The sequence below is a fragment of the Mya arenaria genome, chromosome 1, assembly GCF_026914265.1.
Source record: "Mya arenaria isolate MELC-2E11 chromosome 1, ASM2691426v1".
NCBI classification, from domain to species: domain Eukaryota; kingdom Metazoa; phylum Mollusca; class Bivalvia; order Myida; family Myidae; genus Mya; species Mya arenaria.
In genome coordinates this window covers 41,074,213-41,101,810 of record NC_069122.1, presented here as the reverse complement: position 1 = coordinate 41,101,810, position 27,598 = coordinate 41,074,213, and the positions used below count along the sequence as shown (strand labels likewise).

The following is a 27,598-nucleotide window of genomic DNA, read 5'->3' as shown; positions in this document are numbered from 1 at the left end:
GTAAACAAAGGCGTGAAGTGCCTATCCTCAGTCCTAGTAAACAAAGGCGTGAAGTGCCTATCCTCAGTGCTAGTAAACAAGGGCGTGAAGTGCCTATCCTCAGTGCTAGTAAACAAAGGCGTGAAGTGCCTATCCTCAGTCCTAGTAAACAAGGGTGTAAAGTGTATATCCTCTGAGCTAGTAAACAAGGGCGGGAAGTGTCTATCCTCTGAGATAGTAAAAAAAGGGCGGGAAGTGTCTATCCTCAGTGCTAGTAAACAAGGGCGGGAAGTGTCTATCCTCTGAGATAGTAAAAAAAGGGCGTGAAGTGCCTATCCTCAGTGCTAGTAAACAAGGGCGTGAAGTGCCTATCCTCAGTGCTAGTAAACAAGGGCGGGAAGTGCCTATCCTCAGTGCTAGTAAACAAAGGCGTGAAGTGCCTATCCTCAGTCCTAGTAAACAAAGGCGTGAAGTGCCTATCCTCAGTGCTAGTAAACAAGGGCGTGAAGTGCCTATCCTCAGTGCTAGTAAACAAAGGCGTGAAGTGCCTATCCTCAGTCCTAGTAAACAAGGGTGTAAAGTGTATATCCTCTGAGCTAGTAAACAAGGGCGGGAAGTGTCTATCCTCTGAGATAGTAAAAAAAGGGCGGGAAGTGTCTATCCTCAGTGCTAGTAAACAAGGGCGGGAAGTGTCTATCCTCTGAGATAGTAAAAAAAGGGCGTGAAGTGCCTATCCTCAGTGCTAGTAAACAAGGGCGTGAAGTGCCTATCTTCAGTGCTAGTAAACAAGGGCGGGAAGTGTCTATCCTCTGAGCTAGTAGAAAAAGGGCGTGAAGTGCCTATCCTCAGTGCTAGTAAACAAGAGCGGGAAGTGTCTATCCTCTGAGCTAGTAGAAAAAGGGCGTGAAGTGCCTATCCTCAGTGCTAGTAAACAAGAGCGGGAAGTGTCTATCCTCTGAGATACTCAAGGGCGGGAAGTGTCTATCCTCTGAGATAGTAAACAAGGGTGAAAGTGTTCATCCTCAGTGCTAGTAAACAAGGGCGGGAAGTGTCTATCCTCTGAGCTAGTAGAAAAAGGGCGTGAAGTGCCTATCCTCAGTGCTAGTAAACAAGAGCGGGAAGTGTCTATCCTCTGAGCTAGTTAACAAGAGCGGGAAGTGCCTATCCTCTGAGCTAGTAGAAAGAGGGCGTGAAGTGCCTATCCTCAGTGCTAGCAAATAAGAGCGGGAAGTGTATATCCTCTGAGATACTCAAGGGCGGGAAGTGTCTATCCTCTGAGATAGTAAACAAGGGTGAAAGTGTTCATCCTCTGAGCTAGTTAACAGGGGCGGGGAGTGGCTATCCTCTGAGTCAGTAAACAAGGACGGGAAGTGTCTATCATCTGAGCTTGTAAACAGGGGCGGGAAGTGTCAACCCTTAAAGCTAGTAAACATGGGCGAAAGTGTCCCTCCTCAGTGCTAGTAAAAAATGACGGGAAGTGTCTATCCTCTCAGCTAGTAAACAGCATCCTCGGCAGCCCAGTGTATTATAACCTATAATACACTGGGGTGCCGAGGATGGTAAACAGGGGCGGGAAGTGTTTATTCTCTGAACTAGTAAACAAGGGCGGGAAGTGTCTATCCTCTGAGCTAGTAAACAGGGGCGGGAAGTGTTTATCCTCTGAGCAAGTAAACAAGGGCGGGAAGTGTTTATCCTCTGAGCTAGTAAACAAGGGCGGGAAGTGTCTATCCTCTGAGCTAGTAAACAGGGGAGGGAAGTGTCTATCATCCGAGCTAGTAAACAAGGGTGTGGAGCAAATATCCCCTGAGCTAGTCAACACGGGCCGGAAGTGTCTATCCTCTGAGCAAGTAAACAAGGGCGGGAAGTGTCTATCCTCTGAGCTAGTAAACAAGGGCGGGAAGAGTCTATCCTCTGAACAAGTAAACAAGGGCGGGGTATCTATCGTCTGAGCTAGTAAACAAGGGCGGTAAGAGTCTATCATCTGAGCTAGTAAAGGGCGGGAAGTTTCTATCCTCTAAGCAAGTCAACAAGGGCGGGAAGTGTCTATCATCTGAGCAAGTAAACAAGGGCAGGAAGTGTCTTTCCTCTGAGCTGGTAAACAAGACCGGGAAGTGTCTATCCTCTGAGCAAGTAAACAAGGGCAGGAAGTGTCTATCCTTAGAGCTAGTAAACAAGGGCGGGAAATGTCCATCATCTGAGCAAGTTAGCAAGGGCAGGAAGTGACTATCCTCTGAGCTAGTTAACAAGGGCAGGAAGTGTCTATCCTCACAGCTAGTTAACAATAGCGGAAGTGTCTACCCTCTGAGATAGTAAATAAGGGTGGGAAGTGTCTATCCTCTGAGCTAGTAAATAAGGGCGGGAAGAGTCCATCCTCTGAGCTAGTAAACAAGCAAGGGCTGGAAGTGTCCATTCTCTGAGCTAGTAAACATGGGCGGGAAGTGTCTATCCTCTGAGCTAGTAAACAATAGCGGACTGTCCACCCTCAGAGCTAGTAAACAAGGGTGGGAAGTGTCCACCCTCAGAGCTAGTAAACAAGGGCGGGAAGTTTCCACCCTCAGAGCTAGTCAACAAGGGCGGGAAGTGTCTACAAACAAGAGCGGGAAGTGTCTACAAACAAGGGCGGGAAGTGTCCATCAATATTTAAGATGAGTACAAACAAAATAAGTATCACATGATTTATTTCATCATAAAATAGTTATAATCTTAAGATTGTTTATGGCATTTGAAAATATGTGCTATGAACTAACCAAGAAACATACACTGCACAAGGACTTTTAGAAATAAGTCACAAAATAGACAAAAACAATGCTGAATACTGCAAAATATCATTAGAATAAACTATACTTTTAAGGAATAAAATTGTCCTACTTTTCAAAAAATGGATCAAGTAGACATACATTATGTTAATGTGTAAGTTTCTGTAATTATGTACTTTGAATTCGAAAACCTCAAAGAGTATGCAATAATTCTAATACCAAATTATGCAACTGTTGTTGTCTTTTTTTACATCAGGAAAAATCTTTTAAATTGCAACACATATATCCATATTATTGTGAATCCTAAAGTGTACTTCCAAACAAGATACAATGTAGCAGTAAATATTCCAGTATAAGTCTACCATTCAGAACACCTACAGTGATAGCTGCTTATTCCAGCCATCTACATTGCTTTATGTTTGCAGTGTACAGCATTGTCTTGGAAGACATTTTTGGACAGTAATTATGTAGCCCCTAATACACACTGTTGCAAATAATAAAACTATGCCACATTTTCATCAAACGATCTAAAAATGGAAGTACAAATTATCTTAGTATATATAGTATTGCTTGTATCAATAATGTACTAATGTATGTATTTCTGTTCTTCTTCCAATAGTTAAAAACGGGCCAAAATTTCTTAAGCGTAATTAGCTTATTTGATTATCTTTTTTAAAAAGCGCCAAATTTCTTACTTAATATTGATTAAGTACAAAACAAAAATAGTGAGCTCAGCTAAAAAAGGTTATAAGGGACTCAAGTTTCCAGAGATTGAGTTCTGTATTAAGTTTGCAATCTTACTCCCATATAAGATTTACCACAATGAATATAATTGTTTTGATATATCAAAAAGGATGAATAAATGTTACTGTTATCGTAGTTTATTGGCAATATCAGCAAATATGTGACATCATAAAGTCACCGCTTTCATGACGTTTTAATGTCAGTCTAAAGAATGTTTAGATCATGTATTGAGAAAACCTTCTTCAAGCCAGTAAAGGCTTTCTATTACAGCATAACTTATAGCCAGCAACAAAACAACCTTTAATATTTTCAATCAAGAAATAAGAAAATAGTACATTAAGAAAAACTTCTATAAGCCAGTAAATGCTTTCTTTTTAATGTTTTATAGCAATCTTTTAAAGCCATCCTACAAAACAACCTTTAATATTTTGAATTTAAAGAATTAAGAAAATATTACATAAAGAAAACCTTTGTTAAGCCAGTAAATGCTTTCTTTTAATGTTTTAAAGCCAACCTTTAAAGCCATCCTACAAAACAACCTTTAATATTTTTCGAATTTGGAAACAATATTTACAACCTGAAGATAATATATTGTATTTTATATAAAATTTCTGTACATACAAAAATGATCTACTGGAATTAAAGAACATTTATTATACAAACATCTAAAGTGAAGCTCCGAGTGGTTACAATCTTTAATTATCCAGATTAACTGCTATCTTTTGCAAAGACACCAAATTTCTATCTCTTCTTTATATCATGTTCATTGAAATTCTTATGCATTTATGTTTTGCAAATACATTACAATTCCAAATGAACTCAAATCACAAATCAGATGTGCCTTCAAATACATGTTTTTAAATTTTAGGTAGGAATATTTTAAATTGAAATTTTTATTTTATGAAAACATTACCCAACAACCTTTAAGTCCCTTCACAGAAACACTTAAACTCGACTTTTAAAGTTAAAACAAGTACACAACAGAGGTTTACTTAAAAAAAAAGATAGTACATTGACATAGGTCACATATAACACAGATTAAATGACATTTATAAAACCACAATATTGCACATAGTTTGTTTTCTGTCAACCAATCATCATACTATTGAAAAAGAGCCCTTTTCAATCGTTAAATTATCTAAATTTGACGTGTTCCGCTTAAATGAGTCCTTTAACTTCTTACCCAGGGCCAGTCTTCAATATTGATCTTATCCTTATCCTTAGACATGCCTCAGTGATTCCATTCAGCCTATTAGTCAGCTAAATATACAGTCCAATCAAAACACTGAGTTTCTAATCTTAATTTTAAGTTCAATATAAGATGTTTATTGAATACGGCCCCAGATTAGGATTACAAAACAAACTTTTAACAATCTGTAAAATTAAATTAAAGAACCTTTTGAAAATATGTAGAAATATCGATAAGCTGCAAAATATGAGGCACAATACCTTGCAAAAATGAAAATATCCCTTTTTGTAACATGCAATTTCATTGAACAAGTTTTTTCCCCTACCTCATTAATATTCATGAAACAAGATTTTGTCAATCAATTTCCCATGATACTAATTTAGCGCAGACATATAAATACCGGGGTTACCGATGATGGATTATTACAAAGTAGTACATACAATTTAATAAGTTCAAATTTCATTGCACCAATGTTCGTGACGGAATAGTTTTCAGTAAGGTATATATATATATATATATAAGCCTGTAAGTCGAAATAATATTACTTACGATACGATAAATAATGCTATACAGTGTCTACATTATACATTTAAAAAAAATATATAAAAATCTCCAAGGTAATTTTCTGTTCAAAAATGATTTCCCAAGTTTAAATGTTTTGTATCATTCCACAGTTTCAAAGATTACCCGAATTTACACAGATACACGATACACATACATGTAAATCACTGAATAACATTTAATTTAAAGTGATAAAAATCAAATTTCACTGAACATTGTCCTGCTTGGTACATTAAAGTGCAGACATTAATGACACTATCAACATTATGTAGAGGCAAGCTCCGTTAATTCCTAATGCCACTTGACATCATGATTTTTATACTTGTAATTTCACACAAAATTATTACTTGGTCGAACTACATGTAGTTGAATTGAGATTCCAGAGATTTTAAGATGATACCATTCAAACTGTACATTCACAGGTAATAAAGGTCTTAGTTTGGACATTCAAACTGTACATTCACAGGTAATAAAGGTCTTAGTTTGGACATTCAAACTGTACATTCACAGGTAATAAAGGTCTTATTTTGGACTCTTCCAAGAGAAATATAACCATTCGTAACCATAGACCATGACGACAACCAGTCTGAAGTCAGAGTTCATACTCAAGTGGCAAACTGCAAATCTTCATTACATTGTAACTTTCTTTTTAGGCTATTCCAGTAAAACATATAAACCCCGGGGGGAAGGCAATTATTTAATAGTATATATTTGGGTGTCTTTTTTCGCTAATTTGGACCCCAAAAGGGTAACTTTTGCTTCTGTAGGGGGGTGGCATAATTTAAAATTGCGTAGTATTCTTTTGGATGATGGCAAGATAAAATATTAATACACCAGACAAGTGTGCATGGCCAAAGTTATAGGTTTCACAAATCATTGGATGATTTGCTTGAACATTTACAGAAACTCAAACTTAGTGATGAAACTAGCATGTCAGGTGCCTCTGTGAGTTTTCAGCATGTGTACATCTGCGACTCACAGATCTTCTTCCTCCTTGTGAACTTGAATGTTTTTGAATGATTTGTTTTATCAGTGACTGAAGCTATACTGCAGACAACTTGTTTAGCGTGTATACAAGTCCATGGCTCAAAAGCTGGATCCTTCTATCTTCTTGTGAACTTGAACGTTTTTTAATGTTTGTTTTTTCAGTGACTGAAGCTTTAACTTGGCCAACAAGTTCAGCTTGTGTATATATCCAATGTTGTTTTTCTCATGCCTTCTGGTGAACTTGAATGTTTTTGAGTATTTGGTATTTCAGTGACTGGAGCTTTAAAGTGGCCAACCTGTTCAGGTTGTGAATGTCTGCAACTCGAATGTTCGATTCCTCTCCCTTCTTGTTAACATGAATGTTTTTGAATGTTGTTTTTTTAGGGACTGGAGTTTTAATGTGGCCAACATGTTCAGCTTGCGGATGTCTTTGACTCAAGTGTTTGTTTCTTCTGCCTCCTCGTGTACTCAAAAATGTTTTTGAATGTATTTGGTATTTCAGTGACTGGAGCTATAATGCAGTCCACATATTCAGCACTTGCACAGCTGTGGCACATATGTTTCGCCTTCTCGAGTTCCTATGATGCACATACAAGTATTTCAATGTCTTGAATCATCCGAGTTCACTGTTCGGCATGATTACATCCTTGAATCAAAATTTGTTTCCTAAGAATTCCACTATACAGTAGGTGTTTTAAAATGTCTATGTTCAGCGACCACTGCTATAACGCCCCCCAGAGTCTGCACTGCGTCTCTGGCTGCGACGAACAGCATCCGCTCTTCTATATGGCGATGACCTTAAATCTGAAATACAATCATGTCATTTTAATATTGAGAAATTAATTCCAGTTCCTCTGCCCTGTTCTATAAATGTTTTAAACACAGCAAACATTTAACAAAAGCATTGAAAGAAGATTCAGGTACATGTTCTTTTTTTCGTTTTTCAATCAAGTGCCACCATATGCGGGACTGATTGAAATATCCAAGGCAAGGGTAAGCGTGGAATATAGTTACCAGGCTTTCTGAGTTACTGTTCTCGTTTTATTGCCAGAGGGTCAGGTTTTTTCTGTCTTACCACATACTCATGAATGACACTTTTTCTTGCATATCTTAAATTTAGATTATAGTTAAAAAAAATTACGCTGAAAATCTGGGTTTTAAAAAAAAAAAAAACAGTTCCCCAAGTAGCATGTGCATTGTGGTTAATGTACATCAACATGACGATGCCAAGTTATAAGAAGTCAACATCAATTAGTTCCCAAAGAATGTCCCAGTTTAAGGATTTTTAAGAATAACTTCTTTTTTTTCCGTCCATTTACTCTCACAGACTGGCCGTTTTGACAACTATTTTTTTTTTGTCTTGAATGAGTCCATTTTGTTGTGAATTTCTGGAAACCAGTGATATAAGATTAGTGACAAAATATCATATCACAGTTTTTCATATTTACGGTAAAAAAATGTTTTATGGCTAAAAGCATTAGTATCGCTTTCAGAAAAAAAGTTGTCAAAACTGTCAATCTATATGAGTGCAGCTTTTAAATGGCGCCAAGTTGTCTAACTCAGCATGGGGAACACAGAGATTCACAGGTCAGGTAGAAGTACAGGAATGCCTGTGCAAGAGAGACTGAACATTGTCACATTGTCACTGTTACCAAAGTAAGATCTTTGTTGTAATCATTTAAATTCTAAATAGTTGGGAATCAAATGAAAGTATTTCTTATGAGTGAAATGGCTAAACTCAACAAACATTTGCAAGAGAAATCTGACTGACTGCTATACATGTGCATTTGTCATGGTTAACATGTGTACCAAGTTTCATTTCAACATATTGAATTGTTATTGAGTTATGTCTAAGATTCAAGTAGCGACCACATTAGCGACTAAAAAGCTGTGACAACACCTTGACCTTTACTTCAAAAACTGGCAAGATAATAAAACATTCAAGTCTGAATCAAACTCAAACATAAACATAAGAGATTTTTGTTAAACCTTATCTCCCCCCCCCCCCCCCCCCCCCCGTGCACCATGTTGTCATGACAGCTAATTTGTCATTTTATGGCCATTTGAGGCAGTTTTGAGATTATGACTATTCAAAGTGTGAGGATAGTACCTGTAGGTACAGTTTTTAATCATGTTCTGATGATAACTGATATTTGTAGATAAAAATGTATCCTCTTAGCAACAGGGAATAAGTAAATATATTGATGAATATGAGTTATGACCTTGACCTTTGACTCTATGACCTGAAAATCCATAGGGGTCATCAACTGATCAACCTCAAACAATGTCAAGTTTGAGGGCCATGGGTTCAGGCATTGTCAATTTATCACACAGACAAGCTTTTTCGTTCAAGGTCACTGTGACCTTCAGGTTTGACCTGCAGACCCCTAAAATTAAAAAAAGGTCATCTACTGGTAAAGACCGACCTTCAAATCAAGTTTGAGGGCCATGTCAGCAGGCATAGTCGAGTTATCATTCGAACAACCTTTTCCCATTCAAGGTTACTGTGACCTTGAACATTGACTTGATGACCCCTTAAATCGATTGGGGTCATCTACTGGTCATGCCCTGCCTCCATGTCAAGTTTGATGATCATAGGTCCAGGCATTGTTGAGATATCACTCAGAACGTTTTTCGCGTTAAAGGTCACCGTGACATTGACCTTTGGCCCAATGACCCCTTAAACCAATGGGGGTCATCTACTGGTCAAGCCCAACATTCATGTCAAGCTTGATGACCATAGGTCCAGGAATTGTCGAGTTTGTGTTCAAGGTCACTGTGACCTTGACCTTTGAAACCTTAAATGAATAAGGGCTATCTACTCGTCAGGCCCAACCTCCAAGGCAAGTTTTCGGGCCATGGGTGCAGGCATTGTCAAGTTATCACTTGGACAACCCTTTAGCATTCAAGGTCACTCTAACTTTGACCTTTGATGTCATGACCCCTATATATAATAGGGGTCATCTACTGGTCAGGCTCAGCCTCCATGTCCATTTTGATGACATAGGTCTAGGCATTGTTGAGTTATCACTTGGACAAACTTGGACAACCTTTTACCATTAAAGGTCACTGTGATCTTGACCTTTGACCAGATGACCCCTAAAATCAATAGGGGTCATGTGCTGGTCAGGCTGAACCTTCATGTCAAGTTTGATGACCATTTCATATGTCCAGGAAGTGTTCAGTTATCACTCTGACAAGCTTTGGTCGACCGACCAACCGACTGACCGACATATGCAAAGCAATATAGCCCTCTACTTCGAAAGGGGGCATAACAAGAGTGCTTCATGTTGCCATTCTATTCAATACACCAAGTGGTGATAACTGGTTATATATTAAGCCAAATTTAGACACTGTAAATACAGTTTTTGCGCCTTTCAACAGACACAACTCTGGAGTGACTGTGGCGGCATGAATGGTAATTGAACATGACCAAATGATTCTGCCTATACACCATTCTGACCAAATTTGGGGATAATTGGATAAATGCTTCACACGTTAATGATGAGACAACATACTGGAAGCCGCCCACCTGTACCCTGCAGGTCTTACTATAATATGTCTCATTCTATGAATGGGCATATAAAAAGCCTTAAAAGTTACATATATTAGTCTGTTATATCATTTTACACAGATGCATTTTTCAAGCAGAATAGGCATAGAAAAGTGAATTAGATAATGTCTTCTTACCAAGATGAACATCATATTGCAGAGAATAAAATTAAACATGCTGTAAGATTATTGTGAATAAGTAAGATCAGCGTTGGTAGATACCTTTGACAGATAGAGATATTGATTGAGAATCAGAACATGTTGTTTGCACGTGCAGCAGGCGTAAGGTTTTCCACTTTCCGTCGTTGACTTCTCTTAACTGCGTCTGCGCGTCGGTAAGGCTCGTTCTTCAAGTCTACAGGCAAACCATGCACAGTTGTTAAACATACAAGTAAAGGACCTCATGCCAAACATAAAATTATTAGATAGCAAGTCAGATGTAATAGAGTATAGGAATATTGATGGATGACATAAAATTCACCAACCAGTCATCTTTTTGTTGATTGAATCACAAACAACTAGAGCTATCACTGAAGGTGATTAATACCCCCAAACGCCACCTCTCATTATGATTTATCATTGTATGAAGTTTTATGCTATTCCATCTAATAGATTTCAAGTAACTGTCCGCACATGTACACTGAACTCCTTCTCATTGTGCTGTACCATTGTATAAAGTTTTATTACATTCCATCCGGTAGTTTTCAAGTTATGCTCCTGAGAAGAAAAAAGTAACAACGGGCAATAACTCTGTGATTGGCTGAAATAGAATCGCGGTTCCTGTACACTACCTCTCATTATGATCTAACACTGTATGAAGATTTATTAAATTCCATCCAATAGTTTTCAAGTTATGCTCCGGACAAGAAAAAGTAACAAAGGGCAGTTACTCTGTAATTAGCTGAAATAGAATTGCTGTTCCTGTACACTGCACTCCCTCTCATTATGATCCATCACTGAATGAAGTTTTATTAAATTCCATACATAGTTTTCAAGTCATGCTCTGGACAAGAAAAAGTAACAAAGGGCAGTAACTTTGTAATTAGCTGAAATAGTATTGCTAATCCTGTAAACTACACTCCCTCTCATTATGATCTATCACTGTATGAAGTTTCATTACATTCCATCCAATAGTTTTCAAGTTATGCTCTGGACAAGAAAAAGTAACAAAGGGCAGTAACTTTGTAATTAGCTGAAATAGAATTGCGGTTTCTGTACACTGCACTCCCTCTCATTATGATCTATCACTGTATGAAGTTTTATTAAATTCCATCCAATAGTTTTCAAGTTATGCTCCGGACAAGAAAAAGTAACAAAGGGCACTAACTCTGTAATCGGCTGAAATTGAATTGTTGTTCCTGTACACTGCACTCCCTCTCATTATGATCTATCACTGTATGAAGTTTTATTAAATTCCATCCAATAGTTTTCAAGTTATGCTCCGGACAAGAAAAAAGTAACAAAGAGCAGTAACTCTGTTATAAGCTGAAATAGAGTTGTGGTTCTTGTGCACTGCACTTCCTCTCATTGTGCTTTACCATTGTATGAAGTTTTAATAAATTCCATCTAGTAGTTTGCAAGTTAATGTCTGGAAAAAAAATTGACAGCAAAAAAAAAACAAATAAAGGGCAATAACTCAGTAATAAGCTGAAGTAGAGTTATGGTTCTTGAACACTGCACTTCCTCTCATTGTGCTTTACTATTGTATGAAGTTTCAATGAATTCCATCCAGTACTTTTCAAGTTATACTCCGGACAAAAAAGAGTAACAAAGAGCAATAACTCAGTAATAAGCAAGAATAGAGTTATGGTTATTGTATACTGCACTTCCTCTCATTATGCTCTATCATTGTATGAAGTTTAATCCAATTCCATCAAGTAGTTTTTAAGTTATGCTCCGGACAAGGAAATTGCAACAGACCGACTGACGGACCGACCGACAGACCACAGGGTGACTCCAATATACCCCCTTCAAACTTTGTTTGTCGAGGGGTTTAATTATAATTCCGCAGCCATTTGTATAAAATTGGGATATTTTTTTGGTTTGGTTAAAGTTATCCAAAATGTTTGTTGATTGGTCAATATTCATCCAATAATTACTGTTGACCATTCAAAATGCTTATGTATCCAAAGTAGGATCTTTTGGGGGATTCAATAAAAAGTATGCCACAAACCAATATCATACTGTATAGCAATTTTGCATATTCATGAAATACATAAGCTGATATTTTTACTCATACAAATATTTGGTTTATACAATTTTTATTTTTTAAGCTGGATAGGTGAAGACTGCTGTATAACTGAATTGAATCACTTTCGATACCATTTCCTGGGTAGAAACAAGAACTCAAGTACTGGTGTGCTTTTCGAGAGGCCGTGAGAAAATACCAATAGTGGGCACGAACCCACGACCTCTTTGGTGAAAGGTTGAAACCTATTCCACAGTGAGTCACAGCAACCAGGAAAGCAGCACACTTTTTTATTGTGAGCATTAACAAATATTAACAAGCATAATTGTTTATATCTATGAATAACGAAATTGTAGCTTTGTTCCCAACTACCTGATAGCAAAAACTGTTGACAAAAATGGTAGTTTTGATATCCCAAAAAATTGTAGCTTTGTTTCCCCAAAATGGTATCTTTGTTACCCTCAAATGGTAGCTTTGTTAACCTCAAATGGTAGCTTTGTTACCCTCAAATGGTAGCTTTGTTACCCTCAAATGGTAGCTTTGTTACCCTCAAATGGTAGCTTTGTTACCCTCAAATGGTAGCTTTGTTACCCTCAAATGGTTGCTTTTGTTACCCTCAAATGGTAGCTTTGTTACCCTCAAATGGTAGCTTTGTTACCCTCAAATGGTTACTTTGTTACCCTCAAATGGTAGCTTTGTTATCCTCAAATGGTTGCTTTGTTACCCTCAAATGGTAGCTTAGTTACCCTCAAATGGTTGCTTTGTTACCCTCAAATGGTAGCTTTGTTACCCTCAAATGGTAGCTTTGTTACCCTCAAATGGTAGCTTTGTTACCCTCAAATGGTTGCTTTGTTTATCTCAAATGGTTGCTTTGTTACCCTCAAATGGTTGCTTTGTTACCCTCTTGTTACCCTCAAATGGTTGCTTTGTTACCCTTAAATGGTAGCTTTGTTTTTCTCAAATGGTAGCTTTGTTACCCTTAAATTGTAGCTTTGCTTTGTTACCCTCAAATGGTAGCTTTGTTACCCTCAAATGGTTGCTTTGTTACCCTCTTGTTACCCTCAAATGGTTGCTTTGTTACCCTTAAATGGTAGCTTTGTTATCCTGAAATGGTAGCTTTGTTACCCTTAAATGGTAGCTTTGCTTTGTTACCCTCAAATGGTAGCTTTGTTACCCTCAAATGGTTGCTTTGTTACCCTCAAATGGTAGCTTTGTTACCCTCAAATGGTTGCTTCGTTACCCTCAAATGGTAGCTTTGTTACCCTCAAATGGTAGCTTTGTTACCCTCAAATGGTAGCTTTGTTACCCACAAATGGTAGCTTTGTTACCTTCAAATGGTAGCTTTGTTACCTTCAAATGGTTGCTTTGTTACCCTCAAATGGTTGCTTTGTTACCCTCAAATGGTTGCTTTGTACCCTCAAATGGTTGCTTTGTTACCCTCAAATGGTTCCTTTGTTACCCTCAAATGGTTGCTTTGTTACCCTCAAATGGTTGCTTTGTTACCCTTAAATGGTAGCTTTGTTACGTTACCCTCAAATGGTAGCTTTGTTACCCTTAAATGGTAGCTTTGTTTTGTTACCCTCAAATGGTAGCTTTGTTACCCTCAAATGGTTGCTTTGTTACCCTCAAATGGTAGCTTTGTTACCCTCAAATGGTAGCTTTGTTACCCTCAAATGGTTGCTTTGTTACCCTCAAATGGTTGTTTTGTTACCCTCAAATGGTTGCTTTGTTACCCTCAAATGGTAGCTTTGTTACCCTCAGATGGTAGCTTTGTTACCCTCAAATGGTTGCTTTGTTTCCCTCAAATGGTAGCTTTGTTACCCTCAAATGGTAGCTTTGTTACCCTCAAATGGTTGCTTTGTTACCCTCAAATGGTTGTTTTGTTACCCTCAAATGGTTGCTTTGTTACCCTCAAATGGTAGCTTTGTTACCCTCAGATGGTAGCTTTGTTACCCTCAAATGGTTGCTTTGTTTCCCTCAAATGGTAGCTTTGTTACCCTCAAATGGTTGCTTTGTTACCCTCAAATGGTAGCTTTGTTACCCTCAAATGGTAGCTTTGTTACCCTCAAATGGTAGCTTTGTTACCCTCAAATGGTAGCTTCGTTACCCTCAAATGGTTGCTTCGTTATCCTCAAATGGTAGCTTTGTTACCCTCAAATGGTAGCTTTGTTACCCTCAAATGGTAGCTTTGTTACCCTCAAATGGTTGCTTTGTTACTCTCAAATGGTAGCTTTGTTACCCCAAAATGGTTGCTTTGTTACCTTCAAATGGTAGCTGTGTTACCCTTAAATGGTTGCTTTGTTACCCAAAAATTGTAGCTTTCTTACCAACTACCTGATAGCAAAATCTGTGGACAAAATGGTAGTTTTCTGACCACAAAATGGTAGCTATGTTACCTGAAAATGGTAGCTTTGTTACCAAACCACCTGATAGCAAAAACTAAGTAGCTTTGTTACCATACTGTCTGATAGCATAAACTGTCCACAAGAATGGTAGCTTTGTTAATGTAAATGGTAGCTTTGTTACCATACTATCTGATAGCAAAAACTGTCCACAAAAATGGTAGCTTTGTTACCCTAAAACGTAGCTTTGTTACATACTATCTGAAAACAAAAACTATTGAAAAAAATGGTAGCTTTGTTCCCTTAAATGGTAGGTGCATTACCCTAAATGGTAGCCTGCACTACCCAACTACCTGATAGTAAAAACTGGTTTGTTGCCCTAAATGGTAGCATTGTTACCCTAAATGGTAGCTTTGTTACCCTGAAGGGTAGCTTTGTTACCCTAAATGGTAGCTGCGTTACCCTAAATGGTAGCTGTACATTACGGAACTTTCTGATAGTAAAATCTGTCAATGAAAATGGTAGCTTTGTAACCCTAAACAGTAGCTTTGTTTCCCTAAATTGAAGTTGCGTTACCCTAAATGGTAGCTGCGTTACAGAACTATCTGATAGTAAAAAACATTGACCAATATGATAGCATTGTAACCTTAAATAGTAGCTTTGTTATCCAAAATGGTAGCTGTGTTACCCTAAATGGTAGCTTTGTTACCCTTAATGGTAGCTGTGTTACCCTAAATGGTAGCTTTGTTACCCTAAATAGCAGCTGTGTTACCTTAAATGGTACCTGCGTTACCCTAAATGGTAGCTGTACATTACAGAACTTTCCGATAGTAAAAACTTTCGACCAAAATGGTGCTTTGTAAGCCTAAATGGTAGCTTTGTTACCCTGATTGGTAGCTTTGTTACCCCAAAATGGTAGCTTTGTTACCCTAAATGGTAGCTGCCTTACCCTAAATAGTAGCTGTGTTACCAAACTATCTGATAAAAACTGTCGACCAAAATGATAGCTTTGTTACCCTACCTGGTAGCTTCATTACCAAACTATTTGACTACATACTCTGTCGACAAAAATTGAAGCTTTGTTGCCATACTATCTGATAACAAAATCTGTCAACAAAATTGATAGCTTTGTTCTATAGTATGTCGATGTCGCAGTTGATGAGCCTTAAGTATAAACTTAATGCACCTGTTATTTTAATAAGATGTAAAGATTTATAAGTTTTTCATGCTAATATCATGCCTTAAATAAATATATTTGCAGACAAATATGTTTCAATATCATGCTTATCGCCTCAGCCAAGGTATATGGTCATGAACTCCAAATGCCAAACTCCTTCATACAGTAATACTAAATAAAACTAAAAATGGGTTTTACATAAAAAATGTGAAGTAGACCGTTTCTTTAGGATGTAATTCATATTTTTTAAGCATTTATGCAGTATTAAGTAAGGGTGTAATTTTGCATATTTATGAAGCGGTTTTATTCCTCTCAGAACATTAGCAAAGTTTCACCTGAGCATTCATACTGTATGAACCTACAAAATATCAATCAATCAAACATTCTTCTCTTCTTGTTTCAATAATGTTTTAAATATAAAGTATAAAATATGTCCAGTATTATTAAGAATTTGCTTTTTATATAACTGGGATTTATGTGGTAGCAAAACCACAAAATTTTGGAATTGGAAAGATAAGTAAAAACTTGGTAAGACACAAGTGTCGTAAGCAATGTGATCCACAAGTAAGAAATATTCACAATTGTACACAACAATATCAAGTTTATGTAAGTTTTTGACAATTTTCTTTTCTTTATGCAGTTGTATCATCTGATGTCAAGTCCCTCTAATGGGCGGTAAGTGTCAAAATGAATTGAGATGTTTTGTTCACCATGTCAAAATGATCTTGGATGTTTTGTCCACCCAGTCAAAATGACATGAGAGGTTTTGTGCACAGGATGTTTTGTCACACATTCACTCTACAGGGTGACGGAAAATAATTAAAAGCCAATAGCTTATAAGATCACTCTCGAGTCAGTTTCCTGGGACAAAAACCAGTACTGTGTCCTTTTTCGAAAGGCCATGAGAAAGTACCCCTGGTGGGGATCGAACCCTCAACCTCTTGAGTGAAGAGGCGTAAACCTATACCACTAGACCACTCACACCCTCATGTCACAAAGTGATCATAATATTGAAGATCATAGCACTCTCATGATTTTATGGCATACAACATAGCAAAGAACTGTTTGTTATTCATGTTCATCTAAAATTTATATAAGTTTGTATACTTACAGTAAAAAAACAACATAGATAGCAAACATGGACACCATTGACGACTATCTTAATATTAGGGGGGAAATAATTTGGCTCTGTAAAGTACATTTTGTACATAGATTGTGTATAACAGAATTGTAATTTAAATTTATGCTCTGAATAAGTGGTGTATAGTATTTTCTGCAGGCTTAACTGTCTAAAACATTGGAACAACACAATAACACTAAAAACAAGAGCACCGCGAAATGGAGCATTATACGCCCGAAGAAGATTCGGCTTGAGGTCCTTTTAATGTAGTGATGATTTGTATAAAGTTATTTGAAAATCGCTTTATTAGTTACCAAGTTATGGCCCGGACACGGAATTGCTAACGGATGAGTAACAAAGATGTGGCCCGGACACAGAATTGCTAACGCCCCCCCCATGGTGATTCTAGTCTTTAAGGTATGGACCTGGAAATTGCGCGCGACACATCCTTTTAATGTAGTGATGCTTTGTATAAAGTTATTTGAAAATGACTTTATTAGTGACAAAGTTGTAACGCCCCCCCATGGTGATTCTTGTCTTTGGGGTATGGACCTGGAAATTGCGCGCGACACATCCTTTTAATGTAATGATGCTTTATATGAAGTTTAAAAAAAAGGACTTTATTAGTGACAAAGTTGTGGCCCGGACACGGAATTGCTAACGCACCCCCATGGTGATTCTAGTGTTTGAGGTATGGACCTGGAAATTGTGCGCGACACATCCTTTTAATGTAGTGATGATTTGTATAAAGTTATTTGAAAATCGCTTCATTAGTTACCAAGTTATGGCCCGGACACGGAATTGCTAACGGACGGACAGACGGACAGACAGACGATGGAGGCCATAACATAATACGACCCTTCGGGCGTATAAAAAGGAGAATTTTGGGGTCATATATCAAAGGATTTGGAGAGCTCTGTGATACATACAGAAATCATTTTTTTGAAAGCTTTATACATATATTATACATCTATCATTCACTTAACATAGTTTAGACATACTGTAGAAATTTATATTCAAGAACAAATTGCATAACATGGAAAGATAAAAACTTAAAAGTTATAAAATACCTTGGCTAAGGCATTATGTTAATATTTTAATTGCCATACTGCAACATATGTGAATCTCATTAGCTATCACTGATGATGTTTTGAAAATGTTGAAAATGTGCAAGTCAGCCTAGTCAGAGGAAATTGTTTTTAATCAATGGTATGGGTGGGGGTGGGGGGATGGAGTGGGGGAATCAATTTAACCATTGACAACTTTAAAATAACGCGTGAATAAATCTGCTCAAACTCATCATGATTATAAAGAGGTCAAAATGATTTCTTTTTTATTTACAGTCAATTCTTATAACCTGCTAATTTCTCATTTTCACGTAATAGTGGAGTTTTCAGCTAAACAATGGCAAATATACTTGACCAGAAGTTCTCAACGGCATTGTCCAATACTTCATACCCTTGTCAGACAAAAACTACTATCTGTTGTTTTTTTGGCAAATTAAAACCAACATGATATAACTGAATGGCAAACATACCTAGCAAAATGTCCTCGAGAGCACCATGATAGACTTCATCCTTGTTTAACAACTTCTTGTCCTTAATTTGCCTATTACGCTGCTTCAACTCCGAAACCATTGCTTCCTGTAATATACAGTTTAAAGTTTTATTGTTGTTTTTTTTTCAATTGGTGCTGTATCCATGGCAACCTCTTTTTTTTGCAAATCTTTACAGTCAAATCTTGATTGTTAGTTTAAACTTATTTGTTTAACAAGAATTGAAAAAACAAATTATAACAAAATTATACTTATTTATTATAACTTATACTAAGTCACTCTTGTTGGCACGATGCTAATCGATGTATTGTCTTGTGTTGTAGGGGAAAACGGATTAGCTTGAGGAAACCCACTTGTCCAACTTGGTGACTACTAACCAAACTCACATGCGCCCAGACTGGGAATTGAACCCAGGTCAAATTCAAATTGTATTATTTTTTACATCAAGGCTCTCCATTCATGTCCAAAAAACAAGTAGGAATAAAATATGACAAAATTTTAGTAGAAAGTTGGATTTTCCCATTTCACCAACAACGGCAAGATTTGGTGTTGTACTTTTTTCAGGCATTACTCAGTTGATGACAGATGATTTAAGTTAAAGCTACTACAGACCTGAACCTGTTTCTTCTCTTTCTTGCTGGCAACCATCATCATCTCATCATGGCCGTACACAGAGTTTTCAAGTTTCCGTCGACGTTCATTGTCCACTACCGCTTGCTGTGGGAGAAAACAGAATGTCAAACAAACAGTCTAGACTTATAAAACATATATCTACAGAGAATCTTTCTTATTGGTGACTGCCATCATTTTAACAAAGCTGTAACGTTCCCAACACTTGTAACGTTTGTCGACGCTCGTTGTCCAATACCGTGCTGTTAGAGAAAGCAGGGAAAGTAGAACACCAAACAAAAGTTAACTTATAGAAGATAAATATTCATAAAATAGATTTCTTAAAACCGACCAGCACCACCAGCACCACCAGCACCATCATCATCATCATCCACCACCACCATCCAAGTTTCATATTTCGCTGTGAATTTCATCTTTTTTGTTGGCGAACACCATCATTCAATCAAGACTGTTCAACCTCAGGACCCAATTTCTCGAAACTTCTCAAGTCCCATATAACAGGATTGAGCTAAGCTCACTATTTTTATTTCTCAATAATTTGCGTTATATTTACTTCTTTAAGAGTTTTTACACTTTAGATAGTAATTATCTTAATGAATCACAAAAAAACTTTTTCATCAATCAAAAATCAATTTATATATTTTGGCTAGTGTAACAAGCTACTTAAGCCTTTTAAGCCTAATAAGTTTTGAGAAATTGGGGCTTGAGTTTTGGACTCAATGTACAGATGTGGTTGCTATGGGGAGAAGGACTCAACGTACAGATGTGGTTGCTATGGGGAGAAGGACTCAACGTACAGATGTGGTTGCTATGGGGAGAAGGACTCAACGTACAGATGTGGTTGCTATGGGGAGAAGGACTCAACGTACAGATGTGGTTGCTATGGGGAGAAGGACTCAACGTACAGATGTGGTTGCTATGGGGAGAAGGACTCAACGTACAGATGTGGTTGCTATGGGGAGAAGGACTCAACGTACAGATGTGGTTGCTATGGGGAGAAGGACTCAACGTACAGATGTGGTTGCTATGGGGAGAAGGACTCAACGTACAGATGTGGTTGCTATGGGGAGAAGGACTCAACGTACAGATGTGGTTGCTATGGGGAGAAGGACTCAACGTACAGATGTGGTTGCTATGGGGAGAAGGACTCAATGTACAGATGTGGTTGCTATGGGGAGAAACATTATGTGAAAGTCAGAGTTCCCTCTGATAAGTTTATGCCACTAGGATCCAGCGGGCCCAAGTAAGTCACCCCTTGGTAGGTCCAGGGTTGTGAATTTGTACTCATCAGAGGCTGAAGGTTTTTGTTTTGAAGCAACATAAAGATGCACACTTACACCCAAATAAGAAGTACCACAATTAATACAATTATTTCAATTTACCAAAAAGGGTGAATAAATATTGAAAACAATGATTATTATAAAGGATATCATGTTTAATTTGAAAGAAACATGCAGAAAACATGATGTTACTACCTTATGAGATGTTAATTGATAACTGTTATTGTTTTAGGACCAACGAGTCATTTAATATTTGAGTGTTATCAGCTATTAAATACATGGTTACAATCATGTCATGAGTAATTAAAATTTTCCATAAATGAATTATTTGGTAAGTAGTTAAAGGCTTATCACTCAAAAGTTGTGATTGTTATACATGTGTATGTATTGATTTTAAGAACGAGTGTCACTTTAAGAGTCTACGAATGTGTTAAACATATCTGTGCTAGTTTTAAAAAGTTACTAAAATATAGGCTAACAATTTCACCTAAAAGTCAAATAGACCCGCTGACAAGTTGTATATATTTGTAATTGAAGAACTTCAAGCCAGTCTTTTTCATTTAATAAACTTCTTTTATTTCTCATTATGATATGTTATTCATTTGATTATGGTAGTATCTCCATCAAGGGAAATATTGTTCCATCATGACCACGGCTTTTTAATTTAATTTTTAAATTCGGCTACTTCCCAAAAGAAAAAATATATGTATATTTTCCCAATTTATAAACACTTGTTTCCCCAAAAATATACAAAATAGAAGAATAAAAATTCACAAAATAAAAAGGCCAGCCTCTTCCCAATTTTCGCTGAAAACCCCTGAGGACCCTTAATACAATTCTGTTAGCCTCAGTTAACACCTTGGCAAACACATTTTTTTCATGTCATAAATAAATTTTACATTCAAAGCCATATTCGCTTATTTAGAATAAAACTTGCAACAATTATATTGGCAAAGGGAGACAACTCACCTTGAAAGCATTAACAAATCGGACAAATTGTGAGAAGAATGTGGATGGGGAAACTGATCTTGCACTCTCTCCGAAATATTCCACCACCCTGGAGTAGGCGTCCTGTAAAACAAAACATAAATTTCTTAGTTTAAATCAGTTATAAGTGGGTCAAACACACGAGTCCCACCTTCAAGTCATTCAAAAATGTGAGTAACAAACATGCTAGTTCTCCGATAGCTTATTATCATAATATTCATAATGTTAAATCTTGATGCCGGCTAACCCCATATAAATTAGGTATCATTTGGAACGTAATTGTGTGCTGACAACTAAATACCTAAATTTAAATTATATATGAAGTAATACATTTTGAACGTTAACTGATACATGAAGTTCTATTTATTACAGTTGTCCTTCAATTCAAATATGGAAAACAATGACTAAGTCTGCCAATCATAAAATGCTAAGAGAGTGTGAGTGATCTAGTGGTCTATGTGTCCAGTGCTGCTTGGTCAGAAAGGGCACTTTTGATGCGCATTGAATGATCCTTAATGGGGCACTTGCAAGGGTCAATGTTCAATTAAAATTGTGTATGTGTTGCAATCTCTTTCAATACTAATAGTTTGTAATGGATACTTAAAGCTGCACTCCAACAGATATACCGTTTTGACAACTTTATTTTTTGTCTTGGAAAGAACAATTGTTTGCGTAAACATCAGCAAACCAACCATAAAAGTTTGCTGACTAAAGATCAGATTGCAGATTTTCATATTTCTGTTCCAAAATTAATGTTTTATAGCTTAAACCATTACTAACTGTTTAAGAAAAATGCATAAAACATCAAATATTCATCAAAGAGGGCTCTGTCAAGCAAAAGGGCACAGCAGGGCAAAGTAAATACGCAGCAGTGTGCCGGCAAAGGACAGTAGGGTGCTCCCCCTGCTATTTAGGCCTAGCTGGAACACTGGTTGTCCTCCTCTCAACCAGGTGGTTACATGTTCAACTCCTACCAGAGGTTCCTTTTCAAAGCCTCTTAAAACAGAAACCAGTACTTGTTTCTACCAAAGAAACAGACTCAACAGTGTGATTCATAACAGCTACACAGCTGTCTTCACCATCAAGCAAAACAAATTGTTGTTGGTTGTTTGGTTATCATAGTGAAAAGTGCACTCCCTTTTAACAAAGGTATCCCATATCTTATTTCTAGTTCAGGCGTATGTGAGTGTGGTTTGTGGTCACCAAATCAGAAGAAAGTTTCCTCCGTGTACTCTGCTTCCAACAAAAGCACAGGACCATTCTCTCGTTAACAGAATGTTGTAATAAATTGTAAAATAATTAAGCATTAACCTTATCGATTGGTATACATGTAAGCCAATCAATGAACACTGTACCTGAGCAGTCTTGGCATCGCTGAGCAGTTTGCGTAGTTTGTCCTCAGAGTTAGCCAGGAAGTCCTTCAGTATCATGGGCTGGTCACGTGACCCTCTCCGAAGTTCAAACTCCTTACGGGTTAGGTCCATCCCCTTTTCCAGCATGTGAATGTCTGTGGTCATGTTTTCCATCGAAACTGGGGGGCAGAAAGAGCTTTTTTTTCAAATAGTCACCATAAAAGATATATTCGACATACCTGTGTATCTATACTTCTCGGCACAAGCAACTTACATGTTGTTTTAACCATTTTGGGAATGGAATCAGGCTTTTCTTATTGGAAAACATGCATCATTTTGATTAAAATTTGGTGTTCAAATTTTGCCAAGATATTGCTTAAACAGAAAGAAAAGACATAAAAAAATGATAAAGATTTTTTCTTTATGAAACTGCAGGTCCAATAACTTTATGAAATATATTTAAACAAGAGGGCCATGATGGCCCTGTATCGCTCACCTGTAGCTTTGCTAAATAAAGTGAACATTCTGACCTATTATACTAATTGACCTAGTGACCTAGTTATTGACCGCGAATGACCCAATATCGAACTTGACCTATATTTTTCTAGAGATGATCATTCTGACCAAGTTGAATTGAGTTAAGCCTAAAATTGTGACCTCTATTGTGTTCACAAGGTTTTTCTACTAATTGACCTAGTGACCTAGTTTTTGACCTGGGTTGACCCAATATGGAACTTGACCTAGCTTATGTTAAGATGATCATTCTGACCAAGTTTCATTAAGATAAGGCTAAAATTGTGACCTCTATTTTGTTCACAAGGTTTTTCTAATAATTGACCTAGTGACCTAGTTATTGATGCGTATGACCCAATATCGAACTTGACCCAGATTTTATAGAGATGATCATTCTGACCAAGTTGCATTAAGATTAGCCTAAAATTGTGACCTCTATTGTGTTCACAAGGTTTTTGTACTAATTGACCTAGTGACCTAGTTATTGATGCGTATGACCCAATATCGAACTTGACCTAGATTTTATAGAGATGATCATTCTGACCAAGTTGCATTGAGATTAGGCTAAAATTGTGACCTCTATTGTGTTCACAAGGTTTTTGTACTAATTGACCTAGTGACCTAGTTATTGACCGCGGATGACCCAATATCGAACTTAACCTAGATTTTATAGAGATGACCATTCTGACCAAGTTGCATTGAGATTAGGCTAAAATTGTGACCTCTATTGTGTTCACAGTGTATTTCTACTAATTGACCTACTGACCTAGTTTTTGACCCCAGATGACCCAATATCGAACTTGACCTAGATTTCATAGAGATGATCAGTCTGACCAAGTTTCATAAAGATTAGGTCAAAATTGTGACCTCTGTTGTGTTCACAAGGTTTTTCTAATAATTGACCTAGTGACCTAGTTATTGACTGCGGATGACCCAATATCGAACTTGACCTAGATTTTATAGAGATGATTATTCTGACCAAGTTGCATTGAGATTAGGCTAAAATTGTGACCTCTATTGTGTTCACAAGGTTTTTGTACTAATTGACCTAGTGACCTAGTTGTTGACCGCGGATGACCCAATATCGAACTTGACCTACATTTTATAGAGATGATCATTCTGACCAAGTTGCATTGAGATTAGGCTAAAATTGTGACCTCTATTGTGTTCACAAGGTTTTTCTACTAATTGACCTAGTGACCTAATTATTGACCGCGGATGACCCAATATCGAACTTAACCTAGATTTTATAGAGATGACCATTCTGACCAAGTTGCATTGAGATTAGGCTAAAATTGTGACCTCTATTGTGTTCACAAGGTTTTTCTACTAATTGACCTAGTGACCTAGTTTTTGACCCCAGATGACCCGATATCGAACTTGACCTAGATTTTATAGAGATGATCAGTCTGACCAAGTTTCATAAAGATTAGGTCAAAATTGTGACCTCTATTGTGTTCACAAGCAATTGTGAACGGACGGACGGACGGACGGACGACGGACGAAGAGTGATCACAAAAGCTCACCTTGTCACTACGTGACAGGTGAGCTAAAAAAACAACAACATTTTTGGGGTGATCAAGTTTATAGTATAGTATAAGGAGTGTGTTCAAAGTTAGGCCCAAAATTGGTCAGCATTTTTTTAATAATTGAGTTATTATTGAGTTTGATTATTTTTATCATAAGGGTAATAAAATTAATTGCTAGATTTTCATTCGTTTTTTTTTTTCATGGTTGCTGTGGGTGACAATCTATTTTTTATCATATGACTAATATGTATCCATGCTATTTCTTATTACATTAGGGACCAAAGACATGTGTTTCTAGACGACCCATGAACGGAGCCGTAACAATTCTCTTTTCTTTCTTTTTTACAAGTGAATGATATACATCAACACCATAGGTATACATAAAAGGGCAGTGTCGGATGGATATGCAAATAAAGACCATATTTCAACATTTTTAATTGATGATTCAACAAAATTTAAGGGTTGTCGGAAAAAATAGGGTGGGTGGGGATGAAAAACTAGCAATTAATTTTTAGTCTCCTCATGTGATTGTACAAACTTAAATACAAAAGCCACATACCTAGAGCTGCCTTTTCTATGAACCGGAGTTCAGACTCAAAGTTGAGTATGTCGCTAAACCTGAGCTGGACAGTGTCCACAAGGAAATGCATCAACGTCAGCTTCTTGTCTGCTGTCTTTGTGTCCATCAACTGGAAATAAAAGATCAGATTTAGTTTTCAGTTTCAAAAGTTTTCTCTATATAAAAAATTCTTGACATGATTTTAGCAATTCTACAAACACATACAAATGAATTTGAAATAAACTTTGGCTTAGATAAAAAAAATCCTTGACATAAGTGAAGTCTTTCTTGCCATGGATCAAGCATGTCTTGATATGGATCAGGCTATTATTGGCATGGATCAAGCATTTTTTGACATTGACTAAGCATCTCTGGTCATGGAAGAAGCATCCCTTCACATGGGCCAATCATCTCTTCACATGGACCAAACATCTCTTCACATTGACCAAGCATCTCTTCACATGGAGCAAGCATCTCTTGATATTGACCAATCAATTGTTGACCTGGACCAAGAATCTCTTGACACAGACAAAGCATCTCTTCACATGGACCAAGCATCTGTTCACATGGACAAAGCATCTTTTCACACAGACCAAGCATCTCTTCACATGAACCAAGCCTCTCTTGACACAGACCAAGCTTCTCTTCACATGGACCAAGCATCTCTTGACACAGACAAAGCATCTCTTCACATGGACCAAGCATCTCTTGACATTGACCAATCATTACTTGACGCAGACCATGACATGGACTAAGCAACTCTTGACACGGACCAAGCATCTCCATACATGGACCAAGCATTTCTTGACATGGACCAAGCATCTCCATACATGGACCAAGCATTTCTTGACATGGACCAAGCATCTCTGGACTTAGAACTCAGCATCTTCTGACATCAAGCCTTTCTTGAAATGTGCCGGGCATCTCTTGACATGGACGTTGCATCACTTGATAAAAATCAAGCATTTCTGGACATGGATCGAGCATTATTGATCAAGCAAGTTTACATGTACATGAATGATGAAGATTTTAAGTATCTTCCATGGCCGAGAGTGTAAGATAGGTTCATTCCGACCCGAGCGTAGGGTGTTTTGCGGAAACCAGGTTTACCGAGTTTCCGCAAAACACCCTGCGCGAGGGTCGGAATGAACCTATCTTACACGAGCAGCTATGGTAAATGCTTTTTCTCCCACCTCAGTTAAACAAAATTAAGTAAAAATGTATTTTTTTGCTGGAACTCTTTTGTGCTTAGTGAAAATAATTGCGTATGGATATGCAATTATTCCTAGTTGTCATGGATATGCGCACAGTGATACACATTATGTTAATAGCCAAATAGTTCTAGGAGAGTGAGGCATTATTTCTTGAAAGGTGCGTGAAACCTGTTTTATGGGGGAAATAATTAATTAGCGTTCTAAATATTGCCATAAGACAAGGTTTCCATGATGCTACAGGCGACAGTTTTCAACAAGGGAGGTAATTACTATGCGGCGACCATAAAAAAGGAGTTCCATACGGCCATTTTATCTTCGCCCGTGGGCAAAATAAGAATTTCTAGCATTGTTAAATTATGAGACCTACTTATCTGAGGTGGGAGAAAAAGTTTTCTTTTGCTAAGATCAAGTATTTCTTCACATGGATTAAGCGTATCTAGACAGATCAATCAAAAAGTTCAAATTTTCTATTTCTTTAACTCAACTTATTATTTTGCTGTAAAATATCTGATCTAATGACATTCGTATAATGTTGAATCTAATGACACACTGTACATGTAAATCGTTTGTAGATGAATGAACTCAAAATAGGACACTTAGTTGTGGTTTAACTATTGATTAATGCTCAAAAAAAAAAGTCAAATAGCTGATCCTAAAATAAAGTTTTATACTTTATCAATAGACAGTTTCTATACCTTGAAGCAATTTCAAACTCAAAAATGTTAAGACTGACTGACTGACTGCCTACACTCCTCTACGCCTCAAATATCTTCTGTCTAGCAAAAAATGAGTGTGAATATATCTATTCAATCATTTTCAATATCTGAGTCATATGTTTGAAAGTTGATGAGAAATAAAAATGAAGGTAAATCAACATTTACCGATTAAAATGAATATTACAAAACCCAGTAACTATCTAATGCTTTTATTTTCATCACAGCAAAAAAACCATATGGTTATACACTTAATACCTTGTGGAAACACCTGGGCCGGTATTTATAAACATCTGGAGTCATTTCCTATCTTAAGTTAACTTCTTAAGTTAAGTATCCCACCGATCATATGATATAATAGCTTAATTTTATCTAATATACTTAATTTCATTGGTTTTATTGAATATATAGATGCTTTAAAAAACAACAAGAACCTTATACATTTCCTTTAATGTGACTATGAAAATGTTAAGAAATCGACTTAAGTTAAGAAATGACTTTAATTTTTTTTTGGAAACCACCCAAGACATTTACTCAGCAATAGTTTAAGAGAAAAAAAAAATCAACCAGCAATGTCTCAAAATCGTACAGCGTCTGTCTGAAAACTGCTATGGCCTAGGTAATGCTGTAAATGACATGACTACTGGTTTATGGCCAGTTAAAATAATTAT

General features: G+C 37.0%; 1 protein-coding gene across 6 annotated transcripts in view; it reads right to left on the bottom strand.

Annotated features, from left to right (window-relative positions):
* Positions 1-2,640: 2,640 nt before the first annotated feature.
* Positions 2,641-27,598, bottom strand: part of LOC128210040 (formin-like protein) — a 72,230-nt gene continuing 47,272 nt past the window's right edge. For 5 of the 6 annotated variants that reach the window (XM_052914346.1, XM_052914606.1, XM_052914447.1 and 2 more), the window contains 7 exons: positions 25,001-25,130; positions 22,403-22,578; positions 21,030-21,131; positions 18,763-18,867; positions 18,133-18,238; positions 9,991-10,123; positions 2,641-7,020 (listed from right to left, as the gene is read on the bottom strand). In XM_052914346.1, the coding sequence (XP_052770306.1) occupies positions 10,020-10,123; positions 18,133-18,238; positions 18,763-18,867; positions 21,030-21,131; positions 22,403-22,578; positions 25,001-25,130 (723 nt within the window). In that variant the 3' untranslated portion in view covers positions 2,641-7,020; positions 9,991-10,019. The remainder of the gene's footprint in view (positions 7,021-9,990; positions 10,124-18,132; positions 18,239-18,762; positions 18,868-21,029; positions 21,132-22,402; positions 22,579-25,000; positions 25,131-27,598) is intronic. The other variant, XM_052914365.1, reaches the window with a different exon arrangement.